General features: G+C 40.9%; 1 protein-coding gene across 1 annotated transcript in view; it reads left to right on the forward strand.

Moving 5' to 3' along the window:
- The window catches only part of LOC118337752 (sodium/potassium/calcium exchanger 2-like), a gene marked incomplete at its 5' end in the record, with an annotated part of 41972 nt that overhangs the window by 17463 nt on the left and 10117 nt on the right, over positions 1-14392 (forward strand). Inside the window, 5 exon segments of the mRNA XM_035674852.1 lie at positions 661-709; positions 1958-2066; positions 5446-5460; positions 10178-10228; positions 13463-13561. Of these exon segments, the coding sequence (XP_035530745.1) occupies positions 661-709; positions 1958-2066; positions 5446-5460; positions 10178-10228; positions 13463-13561 (323 nt within the window).

The following is a 14392-nucleotide window of genomic DNA, read 5'->3' on the forward strand; positions in this document are numbered from 1 at the left end:
TGCCACCGTTCAAAAACAAGGGACTTGAAAAGAAAATTGCACTTCGGTTGTGGCATAAGGTTGAGTCAGTGTTGTTGAAGACGGGTAGTTTGGATTCAACTGAAATGGTTGATGTGTCATAGGAAGGAATTGAATAGTTACATGAGCACAATGATAACGGTAAGCTAAGCTAACTGGCTGTCACTTCATATTTACCATATAATAGACGTCGTAGCGATACCAATGTTCTAATCTAAGAATATTTGTGCTTCCCCCAAGATGTCAAACTATTGAATGTTATTTTTCTTTATTGCCTCTTCACCGTTACTCTAATGTTACTCTACTTTTACAGTGTACACCAAGACATGCCAGACATTCATCCTTGACTCAAATAAGTGAAATTGAAAGGACATTTTTGAATGAATTTCAAGGAAGTTCAAGTAGACAATCTAATCTTGATCAACATGCAACTGGCACAGTAGGCAGGCACAGCAGTGGGGAGGAATCTGTCCCTCAAGTCTTGTCCACTCACATCACAGTCAGTCATCGCCATCACTGTAATGTCTCTCTCTATCGTCTTTTCATCTTGTCTGTGTGGTTGTGTGCGGCATGCTTCACATCTATGTCCTGTTTTCTCTTTCTCTTTTTCTCCCCCCTTTTACTTCTTCTTCTCTCTGTGTTGGATGAAAAGGCAAGTCCTGGGGCGCCAGAGGATGACGGCAAGTTGTCGGTAGGTCCTGTCTGATTGACACTCTTCCCGTCTGCTTCTGTGTTTGTCCCTGTTTCCGTAGTAGCGTAACTTGTGTTTCTCCCACCATACTGTGAACGAGACATGTACACTGTTATCTCTAACCTTCAGCCTCCCCGTGTGTAGAGAGTAGCTCCCTCTGTTTTCTGAAGCCTTTTTTTGCAGTTACATTTTCTACGTGGCATGCAAAAGACTATCAAGGAAGGATCGTGTGTTTAGAAGACCTATGACTCTTTTAATGCTTGTGTACCCCCCCAAAAAAGCACACCAGAGTGTTTAGTTTCCATCCAAATTGCAATGGATAAAGAGAAAACAGAGCAGCCGAAGGAGAATCTTCAGGGTCACGCCGAGAAGCTGCATCTTACACAAGCCCTGCCAGTCTACATGCCTCCCTTGCCTCCCGCTCACACCCATATGGGCCTGTGAATTAGCACCTGACACCTCCTGTGCCTACGCATCACCTGTGGGCAGCCTAAGGGGGACACACTTCAAACAGCTGCCGCCTGCAGTGGTGCCTAATTTCCCACAGTTCTCAAGTTCAGCTTCAACTGCTGGAGTGACCTTGGCAAGGGTTGTTTTGGGAGAAATAACGCATATGCCACTTGAACTGTGAACGCCTGTCTTGACCCATGGGAGTTATATTTTTAAGAAGCTGAGGCGCTTTATGATAGTTTTACTGGTTTGCAGGTTCCGCTTAGGGGTTTTATGTAAAAGAGGATTATAGAGAACCCTATTCCAAACAGCTTGGATTAGAAATGGCTCTAGTAAAGTGCTTACAATTGATAGACTGATGTTAATATCAGCATATGTGCTTCATAAGAACTAGTTGTTAGACTAAAGTTATTTAGTTTTTGCTAGTAAAGCTTCATTTCCACTGCTCAGCTCGACTTTCATTTTCCACTGCAGATAGTACCTTCTCAATGCAGACAGGAGCCTTAACTGACCGTCATAGCAACGGTGCATGAAACGTGACGATTCTAGTGACGATTATTTCAGCAGTATTTTATCAGCTCCATTCAGCTCTGCTCGCTTGGAACCTCAATAATGGTGATACCATAACGCGTACCAGGTACTATCTACAACTTTTGTCAAGGAAAACCAAAAAAAAGGAGAACACTTCCAAATAAGTTGAGTCAAGCGAGCTGAGCCATACCATGCAGTGGAAATGAGGCATAAGAAACATGTCCTAGGTTCAAAAGTTTGATTGACACCCTATTTCTCCTCTCACAGGCCAGGCCTCGGCTTCAGAGGGGGGGTAGTTCCGCCTCTCTCCACAACAGCTTGATGAGGAACAGCATTTTCCAACTGATGATTCACACATTGGACCCTTTAAGTGAAGGTAAGACAGTCAGGCAAACTGCAAATAGAAAAGACCAGTCTTCAGTGGTGGATTTCACATCTGTAAGTCTCAAATACGCAGGATATAGGGCTCAGGTGTTCTTTTTTACTGTCCATAATTGTCTATTTTTAGGTTGATATTGAGGTTTTCTCTTAAAATGACCTAAATCCTGTTTTCAGATGTCTCAGGAATGTACGTAAACCAAAAATGCAAGACCATTGCTGGAAGAAAACTACTGTATATTATGAGCACATAAAAGATGTTCATGCCCCAAATTTGAGCTCACATTCTTAGATATGAATAACTAAATCAAGCATCCTTACGGTGTTTTTAATTCAGTCCAAATAAAAAATAATGACTTAGTAGTACCCCTAGTTATGTACCCCTTCAAATCTAACGTCATCACCATTAATATTTAGAACTACCTTTGTAGCACCTATATGCTCAGAATAAATTGATCCCTTTTTTAAAAATAGTCTGTGCTAGACAGGGTGAGCTTGGTGCTGTGTCAGAGCACAGCTGAGGTGGAAGATCAGTTTCCTTTAATCCAAGATGAAGGCCTATTAGCTTAGCTAAAGGAAATGTAAAACGGCGGTGTCAGTGCTCGGCGCAGGGGATGTATATGTTAATATGTCAGGGGGAGGTGCAGTGTCATCCCATTCTCAACCCACCACGAAAAGATGAAGGGGAGAAAAAAAATTCACATTAATGGGGAGCAAACATGCAACAGGGACTTGGGGAGGGTAGAAGAATCTGTCATTAGACTGTCTTCTTTTTTAGTGAGAGGTCTTTGACGTGATGAATCCTAATCCGTAAAAAAATGAATATTAATGTTGGAACTAAATCCTGTTTTTATTCCCCCTTTTCCTTCTAGTTTTCATGGAAATGTGTTTACTGTGTATGTTGTCTGATTAAAAGCATTAGTGTTGCTACAAAAAATACCACATAGAACAAGGTCAAACAGCCATTCATAAGCATAAAACAATGGCCAGACTAAATATCTCCCCTTTGGATGGATGTAATTGCATTAGCAGACACATGCTCAGTAGTGAAGAGGCATTTCGGCTTTCTCCGAAATGACTGTACATTTCTTGAAAGCCAAACCTAGAATGAGTCAGCTCAGGAAAGATTAATAAGCTGTGCAGAGACGGACCTTAAAGTGGCCATTAACATGCATCAACTCGTTGTTGTACAGTGAATCCGAGGCGTCCCGTCTCTGAGTGTATTCATCTTTCCATCTCGGTGATTAAAATGTAAATCATAGCCCGCTGGGGAAATGGAAGTCTGTATGGCCAGTCGTAAACGCACAAGAGAGGGCTATACATTCTTCACCCCACCACTTCTATACAGCCATTTGTCATTTGGTCTTCTTTGGGGGGGGTCTAACATTCACTGATGATGGTAGAATGAAATATTTATGGCTTGTTTGATGGCATGAGGATTAATAGGCTGGATTTTAGTCTGACGCCAGCTGTTTTTTTTTCTGTTTATGTTCGGGTCTAAATCACTAACAAGCATCCAAAAACTTAAAGTCAAAATTAATTTACTGTTTGTTAAGATATATGTTGTTTCCTAATAGTAGATTTAAAAAGGTCAGACTCTGCTTCAGTACGAACGCAGCAGAAATGCGAGGGTGTTATGCCAGATTTGACTGATGAGTCTTTTGGCAAATTACTTACAGGAAATGAATGCACTGAAACAACAACTACAGTGTGACATGACTTGAGGATGGAATTAATTACCGCAGAGAACAAAAGCAACACTTTGGGTTCCAGTTTGATCCGAATATATTATTTAGAAATTTCCATGTAGGACGTTGGACGTTTTCACATGCCCCAGTGCACATGTAACGATGATATCAGTTCATTTTAAAATGCACTCTTCACATGCCTCATTGGTTTAGTGTGTTAAATCATTTCATTGATCCATTACCGTAAGGGTCCAATAAAGGTCGGCCTCACTGTGTTCTGTGCACATTTATATCATTAATGCAAAGGAGCATTTTGTTGGTGAGTAGTTTGGAGAGAGACGAACAGGTGCACCCATCAAAGTCGGAGGCAGTGCTGCTTGTCCTTGCGTGCTCTTAGGCTTTAAGTGTAGCACAGCGGGGCTGAGGGGAGCTGGCAGGACTCCAGCCATCCATTTTTCATAGATATTTCTCAAAATAAAGTCGCCTGCTTTTCCGAGCCGCAAGAAAGTCTGAGGTTGTTTTGCTGGTGCTGGGAACTGGTTACCTTTCATTTGTTAGACTTTTAGAGTGGGGGTAGTTAGAAGTGTGTGTGTGTGTGTGTGTGTGTCTGTCTGTGTATTTGTGCTTTTAGGGTTTTTCCTGGCTTAAACAGTCAGACTTCGCTCCTTTATTGCTCCCTTCCTCCTACAGTGCTTGACCTGTATTGTAGCTGACCAAACAAATTTAAATGAGAGTATTATCCTGCTACATTAATGCAACATAAGGTTTAATTTTTGCAAACATGGCCAGATTTTTGTCAAGGCAACATAAAGTCTGGGCTAGCTTTTAAATACACTACGCAGGAAAAACCTTGGTTAATGATTGTAGGTGTTTGAGAGGATGTGTGTGGGCATGCTTGTGTGTCTCTCTCTAAAAGTATTTTGGGAAATACGCTTATTCGCTTTCTTGCCTGAAAGTTAGATAATAAAGAGTGATACCGCTCTCATATCTGTGTTGAATATGAGGCTACAGACAGGTGGTGCTTAGCTTAGTTCAGCATAAAGACTGGAAGCGGGGGGAGGGGAGCTAACTATATACAAATGGAAGAAAATTCCCCTAACAGCACCTCAAAAGCTCACTAATTAACTCTTTATATCTTGTTTGATTAATCCTTATAGTGTAAAAGCAGCTAATGGTGTTGTTACGCTAAACTAAGCTAAGCTTATTGAGGTTTTACAGGGGGGGGTTATGTGTGGGGCACAGTCACTTATTTGAGTCGACCACAACTTTTTTTTTATACCTCTGTGTTTATGGATAAAGGAAGCTAAATATAGCCTGTTAATTAGTGAGCTTCAGAGGTAGTAGGTGGATTTTCTTGCCTTTGGACAGAGAACCAGGCTAGCTGATTCCCCCTGCTTCCAGTGTTTGTGCTAAGCTAAGCTAAGCATCCCCTGGCCCCAATTTCATATTTAGCTTCAAAGTGGTATCAATCTTCTCATCTAACTCTCTGCAAGAAAGCAAAAAAAGCACATTTCACAAAATATCAAATAATTTAATAATTGAATTACTTTATTAGCATCATATAATGGGCTATTCTCATCTTTGCATATTATCTATGATTTAATGTGGGCTATCACACTAAATATCACTTGGATTTATCTTTTCTCTGTTTCTGTCTTCCTATCTCTCTTTCTTCTACTGTCCCCTCAGAATTTGCTGACTCTGGTGAGTTACTCCTCTAATTTCCGTATCCTCCCCCCCTCAAAAAAAATCTGTTTGTTCTCATTCCAACAGCCTGGAGACAACTCTCTTGGCCAACGTGTCCCCTATGTATACATTTCCCGAGCGCCACTGTGCTGTATGTCAATTCTGTACTGTCCATCCTTGCAGACTCTCTCCTTCAAATATCTCATTCTCTTCTGTGGATGTATTCTCCCTGGAAACCCTCTGTAACCATTTCTGCATTGTTTTTCCCATTGTCCCCTAATCCTCTCTCTCCTCTTATGACCTCCTTTTAGTTCTAGCTTTGTGTTACTGCTGTCTGCGAGACAGGCAAAAGCCCAAAAGAAGCGGTTTTGGGTTTTTCCTGTCTGCGTTGTCCTCCAACTCCTGGGTTGTGAAGATGATTTACCCTGCAGACATTTAGCTCAACATGCCAGTGGTGTTGGAAGAAGACGGTATCCCACCCTAGGTTCTCTCAACTTGACAACGTTGTGCTTACTTCATGAATTTGTGTACTGGGAAGATGGAAAAAAAGTTGTCAGCTGTTTTCTCAGTCCTCACATGCCCTTCGTAAGGATTCACAATCAATAAGAGCTTGACAGAGCAATAAATGGCAGTGGAATAAAATTAGTTTCCCTCTACAGCCTTTTACAATTAGCTGTTCCCGCTGCACTATTATCATTTAAGTATTCACACGCTTGAGAGATACAGTAGATGTTTATTCAGCATCCAAATTATGTCAGCTTTCTTGTTCTTGTTATCATAAATGTCCTTCAGTTTAATAATAGACCTTTAATCCTGCATGTTTTTCATTGGAGAGAACACTGTAATAGTCCAGTACAGTAAGTTCCAGGCACAAGTGCCCACTTCTCTTTTTCCATCAGTGTGCAGCTACAAACAATATCACTTAAGAGTGGCATCAAATATTGAACTCCAAAGAGAGACGGGGAGGGATAAGGGCAAAGTGGCTCTCACTCTACTGTCTGAGCTCTCAGTGGATGGCTGAAACAAGCCTCCCAAAACAGCACTCAGAATTCTGGCTGCGTGCATGCCTTTGGCTCAGGCCCTTCAATAAGATTTATCGCCCCAAGATCTGAACTCTGGTGGCGAGTCTGTGCAAACCCATAGCTGAAGTTTTCCTCAGTATGGAAGAAGATGGGCGATGCACATGACAGACCATAGTGGCGCATGAATGAAATTCATACATTTTTACATCACTGCTCTGCGATGATGTGGTGCAGCGCTATAAATATGGCAGCACAGACCAGCGATCTCATCAGATGCTTTACCGCAGATCATTATCTCACTGAGATGGGCTGGAACGATCGCTCACAATGCCAGTGCGGCCTTGGACATCTTTGTTGATGTTAGGCCATTTTTATTGAGCAGACATCGTACCAAAGTCCTCCGCAGGCTGACAGTGGAGAGGACAGTGGAGAAGACAAGGTCATTTGGGCAAACCATGATACACCCATGTTGGCAGACTGTATGCTTATTGGGTGAGCGGGTGAGACAATAGAGTGTGTGGCCCAATGTTTCATTGGATGTTTTCGATGCAGACACAGAAGGAAATCAGCCAAAGGGCAGCAAATGAGGTTTAATGTGTTTCCATCACTTTGTGAGGGCGTAATTCTTACCCAAACAGGGCAAAATGAAGAAGCAAATGAAGAAACAATAAAGGAAAGGGATAATCTAAATTCAGAATTTTCTATGCAGGGACTTTCCATAATTTGAACGGCCATTTAGTGTGAGAGGTAAATTCATTCATCCAGGCAACCCCCTGCCAGCAGTACTGTCTGTGTGGTGACCCAGGGCCCCATTGATCACATGGTTCAATAATGCACTCAATGTCACTGACCTTCCACCTCTTGTGCAATGGAAATATATTTTCCATTTATGCAGATATATTATATTGACATTCTGCTATAGGTTATTCTTTATTTTTTGTCAATGTAACACTGTAACTGTACTGTTACATCCTTTTTTGTGATACTATTCTAACACCGATATCCAAATAACACAGGCATATGTCTGAAGTAGTTGCATCTTCATGTGTTTTAAAAATTGTAATAACTAATACTGTATTTGCAACGTAATAAAACATTAATGAGATATATTTTCATTTATTGTTTTTACCTTTAGACAGCACAGAGCTAGCTGTTTCCCTCTGTTTCCAGTCATTGTGCTAAGCTAAGCTAAGTAAAGGGACATATATAAGAGGGGTATCAGCAGCAAAATCTGAATATTTCTCAAAATTACTTCTTTAATGTATTTTAATGTTCATAGGAACCATCCCTTATCTACATAGCAAATGCAGCCTTAAAACCTTGCCCCCCGCTTGATTTTGTTTTGATAGATAATCGTCCCTCCAGTATGTCATGTAACTGTGACAGCCAACCCGTCATCCCTCCACCACGACACACTCATACACACGCACACACATGTCACAACCCCCTCCAGTGCCCTCTGAGCTCACCCTGCGCCACGTGGGTGAAAGAATCAATGTTAAAAGCCTTTTTGCTTCAGCACAGACTGTGAATTTCCCTGACACCCCAACCCCCAGCAGACAGGGCGGGCATGCATACACACGTACACACACACACGTACACACACACACACACACACAAACTCTTAACACACAGCTCACCATAGGTTTAGAGGTCACACCACAAGGACAAGAGGGCCCCTGGTAAACAACAACAAGCCTCTCTCTCTCTCTCTCTCTCTCTCTCTCTCTCTCTCCTTCTCTGGTTGCAGAGGGCAAACTGACGACAGTGAGTGTTTCGTGGGTTAATTGGGCCTCAGAGCAACCTCAGTTAGAGGCAGGCCTTACAGTGATAGCGCACTTCAAACCCGAATCGCCTAATCATATGGGATTGAGGCACTTGTCTGGGAGTGCAGCAGATGAGCAAGACACTCTGCAGCGGGATGTGTTTTCATCTCATTAGATTGTGTTTTCGGGGCTGCCAAGTCTCGCATTTGGCATGAGATTTACACCATAATCCTCTCACATGTGAGTGGAGTGGTCGCCCACTGTTGGGCAGAGTTGGATATTAGCGTGAGTGCACGTGGGTTTTGTGGATATGTATACAGTGCTGTACACCTACAACATGTACAAAACTTGAAATCTGTGCCTGTGAAAAGAGTTATAGGGTCAGTTTACCCAAATGACAAAAAAAAAAACATTCGATTTTCTTAACCTTTATTTAAGCAGAACGTCCTTTCACATAACTTATCTCTTTTACATGAGATACTTGGCCAAAATTGTAGTATAGTTAACACGGAGTCACATCAAAAAAATCATTTACAGAATTCTCCTATAGCTTAATAACAAAGGACTTGATAGGTATAAACGAGAAAGCTTGACTATCTAAAACAGTTAAAATCTTTATAGTCACTCATATTTTTAATGTGGCATTTGGTATGAAGGCAGTCTTCCAAATGAAGTTTGTGGTTTCTAATTCATAGCCCAGTGGGCATAACATGAAAACACAGTCTCCTTGTACTTCATCATCAACATGATTCACCCTAATGATCTGCTCTCCTAGCGCTTTGAAACAGGAGATAGCAGGAAAACAAAAGTTACCAAGAATTTTATCACTTTTCCCAGTCATGCAGATAGTTTGAAATTTGTTTTGGTTTTCCTTCCGTTCTTATATTAGACAGAACATACTCATTTTCAGAGGAACTACGTCTGTTGTCGAAAGTAGTTCCAATGAAAAACTGATCACCTTGGCAAATAAAACAAAAGCTATCTGTGTAGCTTTATAGAGCTATGTTTGTAATTTGGGTGAACCCTTTTCAAGTAGGCACTGTACTTGTACTTGTTTTGTACTTGTGAAATATTACTAATTATGTTCTGGTTTGTTTTGCTGTAGACATCAACACATTGCAACAACCAGCAGTATTTTAAAATCACATTTGTAGGAGCTCTGCTAGGAACCGACCAAAAACTCACAGTGGAGAAAATTGGACAGAGCGACGCTAAAAACAAAAACCTTCATGCCGTTAGTAATTACTGTCGAAACAGCTCCAGGGCAAAGTGCAGTGTGGCAGGTAGAGCCTCGTGGCCCGGTGTCTTCTGTTCTGCTGCTTCACGTTCAGCTGTTGCTGCAGGTTTGAATTCCCGGCTAATTCATCATGCAGATGTGCTGACCGTCTATTTACTGTAGCACCAAGAACTGCTACAGTAAGGGAATCAAATTAATTGTTCGGGTTTCATTGTGGAAATAAAATGCCGAATCATCAAGCCTTTGAATAAGCTTGCGTGCAGAGGAGAGGAGGACTCATCTTTTTGTTGCATGTTGACCCAGTAAATTCTCTTCTGACTTTCCTGTTCTGTTTGTTTTTAAAAAAAATATATATTTGTATGAAACTTCTATTATTTTTTTCTAGCCTATTGACTGTCCTTTCCCCCTCTCTAAATCTCCTAAATCTTCTCTAATAGCCCTCTAACCTGTGCCAATGCTAGGCAGGAGTTACTGTAATTCTATAATGTGTTTTATTTGTAATTCAACCACGGCCGCTTTGTTTTGCACTTACGCAGTGATGACTGAGAGACTTTGTCTTTCTGTATGTCACTCAATGTGCCCGTGCGTGTGAGTGTGTGTACAGTATGTGATGTAGAACCAGCGGACATGTCTTGTTCTGTCATGTTCACTCTTTTCCTTTTCTCTGTGTGTTCGTTGCCTTACCCTTGTCTTTTGCTGTGATGTTGTAGAGCTTGGGACTTATGGGAAACTAAAATATTATCACTCAATGACTGAGGAAGGTAAGCCCGAAAGTTTTCACTTGATTCTTTGAGTCAGCTTCCATCATCCCTTTTGGGTTTTTTTTTTGTCATCTTGATCATGAAACAGCATCCTCCGAACCCCATATTTTTTGTTTGCTTGTGACATACAGTTTGCACAATTTTGGCTTTTAAGTTTGACAACCTCTCTGAGATTTCACTGACATAAGTGCAAATCATGGAAGCCATACCATTTTTTTATTTATTTACTTTTTTTTCTCATTTATATTTTTGGCTTATTTTTTAATTTCTGCCCACAGAATATGTTCATACATATTGTGTGTTACTGTGTGTAGTGTTTCTATGGATTTTTATTCTATTTATCAGCAAGATACTTTAAATAAATCTAGAAAATTACAGTCATGTGTTGCTTATGTTTGATTCTGTGAGAAAGCCACTGCTTCTTCTTGGTTACATTTTAAGGCATTTATTATTATGCAGGCTGGTAAAAGCACACACAAATGCACAGCATACCATCCCATGCCCCCCACACTCAGAAAACACAAAGCACAAGGTTCTTCTTTTTTCTTTTTTCTTTTCTTTTTTTCTTTGGCCCTGTTACCCATCTGCGTAGTTGAAAAATACATCATTCATGCCACACAGCTCACTTGGAGGTTCCACTTGCACCAGCAGCGGGTGCACACACGTAAGACGTACGTTGCTGAATTCGGCAAACTGGAGTGACTCATCCACCCGGCGGTTGCGTAACAGGCAGAGCTGACAGGGAAAATGAGCGGCTGTGTAACGGCAGCTTGGGAAGGGCTGGTTATTCTTAAAGACCCTGCAACTGCTTCATCATTATGCAAATTAGATGGTTCTGAGAATATGTGCACCTTGAATGGACCTCCAAGGAAACATGTATTTCCACTCTGCTCATATTGAAAGACAGGCCATTTAATCAAGAAAAACTTAATCTCGCTTAGTTTTTAATTTTAAAGCTTTTGTCTAAACCTAAGGAATTTGTCTTAGTGCTCACTGATTCATGCACCTTGTAGGAACTTTGTTTCTTTTTTGTTTGCACTTAGAGCTAAAGCATAATGACATTTCAGACCACACCGTGCAAAGGCAAAACAAAGTAACTACACATTCTTACCTAAATCAAAAAATTTATAAAGTATTATACCATAGAAATGTTGGATTTCTGTGGAAGCAACTAGATAAAGCTATATTAGGGCTATCTTTTCTTTTAAAAAGCCAAGCTAGCAGATTTCAGCAGCAGCCATCTCATCTTTTAACTCATCATGCAATTGGGAAAATCGGCCTGATTAATCTACATTAATCTTGCACCCTGTAAGGATTACCCCAAAGCAGAGTGCAGTATCTGCATTTAGGATGTAACTTTATGCCAGTTATTTTGGTAAATCAATCAACTATAAAGGCATATAAGGAGGCATTATAACCTTAATCTGTTACACAGTTTGCCAGCCAGTCTGACTCTACACTCTTTGCGTCTGTAGTCATGCTAGAGCGGTTTTCTTCAGCATTTAAGAATTTCCTGTGAATGCCTACAGAAAGCCCAACCCTGCTGCTTGTACACCCAAGCAGAGACATAGTCTTACACCCACATTTGTGAAACGCAACATTGACTAAAATATACAACCAACTGACAATGACCGCCTAAGGTGAGTGATGTCAAGGCAGTGGAATGTGTGATGCCATCTTGTGGAAATGTACAGTACGTGTTTGTGTGTGTTCTTGTGTGCATGTGTGTGTCTGAAAGGGAGACAGGTGGGGGGAGGGGGGGCTGTGCATTGCCAAACAATGAAAAGATAAAGTGAGAGAAAGCCGGTGTTTGCCAAAGACAGATGAGTAAGGAAAAACGGGAGCGATGGAGAAATGTAGAGCGAGATAGAGGAGACGGGAGGAAGGCCGGTGGTGACTTGGGGTGGTTAATGATTTTGCCAGAAGGTCACAGACAGTGTTGACATGGTTGGGTGGAGTACATATCGACGCATCACTGTGTCAAGCACTGACAGATCAGCCATGCCCTCATAAAAAAAGGAAAAAAAGAAAATCTTTCACATTGATTGCAATGGGCTGATTGGGAGTAGGCAGGACATGCATGCAAAAGCAGACACGCACAGGAAGTCAGTGAAATTAGACACATGACGGCAACGAGGTTAATGATACCGGTTTTACACCGAAAGGACATCATAGATGAGAAATATATTCCTTACAACACAGTTTCAAATGAAAACACTTACAGAAGTTACTATAAATGCCCAGCCTGCATAGCCATTAAATATTAAAATCTAATTAGTATAATATGGGAACATAAAAACCTGCACTACATGATTTTTGTGTATTTGGAGTCATATTCCTTCTCATCTCAGTACTGTATTATTGTTCATGTGTGTGTTGTTGGGGGATTTCAGGCCACGGGGATTTTGTGGAAAGTCATTGTTCCACAAGCCAGCGGCCAGTCATCACCAGTCATTACAACATGGGCAGAATTGCCTTGCGTGAGCCATTATTTGTAATGTCAAGAGAGCACGCTGCTTATGTAAGCCACAAGGTCATGTTGTTCAATTGATGACTGGTTTCAATTCAGTCTACTGCGTCACAGCATCACATTTCCAGTATGAGTGGAGTTATTGAATCAATAAATGTTATCAGCAAAAGTATATTAATCTTAACTAGCGATTTTTAAATATTGATTCAATTCTCTAACTAGCAGATATCTCTTACATGCACTCCAATACAAGTGATGCTAAAATAGGAGGGCTATAATAATGGTAAAATAAGGTCCTGTTTAAATATTTGAGTACAATGTCTTAAACCTCTAAATTTGTTATTTTTCATATGCTGTGATGCTGTCCCCAGCTAAACTTTTGGTTGCTTTTAGTTCCCCGCTGGCCTCTGACATCTCTTGTGAGTTTCTGATCTGTTATAAGAACTGAGTGAGAACAGGAGTGAATCTGACCTCCAGAAGGCAGATCTCTTCACAAGAGATTCCCTCCCTGCTGGCTTTGCCTCCACCAAGGACCAGGACAATGCAGGATCATCAGTATATGATATGCTACGTCATATTGACTCTCGATGCAGTTTTGTGTGAATCCACCACCGTGTATGCACTTTGCTTTTGAAATGTGACCCATCTGGGGTCAAAGGTGACAACGAAGGAGCTCTGACTGGGATGAGGCCGAGAGGCTTTGAAGGTGCTACGGTACGCAGCTCTCTGTTCCACGTTTAACAATTGCGGTGATTCTTTTGCAGGTAAATTTCGAGAGAAGGCATCCATTCTTCATAAGATCGCTAAAAAGAAATGCCAAGTGGAGGACAGTGAGAAGGCCAATGGAGTAGCGAGCCGTTCAGGTAAAAAGCTGCTTCATGTTTCTTAGATGTTTAGGTAAAAATGTGACATTTTAGGATGATTTTAATACAAAGCTCGCAACAGCAGCGTACCTCAGCATGAAGATTGGAAATGAAGAGAAACAACCAGTCATGCTCTATCCAAAGGAGAAAAAAAAGAATTGCCTTATTGCACCTCTAAAGCTCATTCATTTAAAACAGTACATCCTTTGTTTTTATGCCTTAAAACAACATGCTGTAGTTTTTATACAGATTCAGCAAGCAAGTACCAACCTCTATGTTAAACTAAGCTAACCGGCTGCTAGCTGTAGCTATAAATTTACCGTATAAATGTGAGAGTGGTATTAATCTTCCTATCTCGCTCTCGGCAAGGAAACGAATAAGCGAATTTCCCAAAATGTCAAACTATTGCTTTGATTAAATATCAGCTTATTTTTCACAAAGATTGGTTTGCTGATGCTAAAACTTCATGAATAGACATCGCCCGGCTTAATATTGCTTATATTAGTTATTAGGATTGCCCACTGAAATAGTTAATGAGCATCACATCCGATGTTAAACAAGCATGACATTATCAAGAACTGCCAAATTGATTGCAAGTGTTGTCTTCAAGCAGTATTTAAATCAATCACAGTCACTGCCAAGTGTAATTTATGTGTGTTTTTCACTTCAAAGAGCACTGGACCAAAGGATAAACAGGAGGCCAGAGGAAGCGCTTTCATGGCCACAATGTAGTCAGAGCAGCAGAATCAAAGCGAGACATAGATGTTTATCAACAAGGCAAAATTATGCTAACAGCGTCGCATTAACATATTACCATCTTAATCAAAATGC

Source organism: Morone saxatilis, unplaced genomic scaffold, assembly GCF_004916995.1.
Source record: "Morone saxatilis isolate NCDOM2014 unplaced genomic scaffold, NCSU_SB_2.0 Contig4, whole genome shotgun sequence".
NCBI classification, from domain to species: domain Eukaryota; kingdom Metazoa; phylum Chordata; class Actinopteri; family Moronidae; genus Morone; species Morone saxatilis.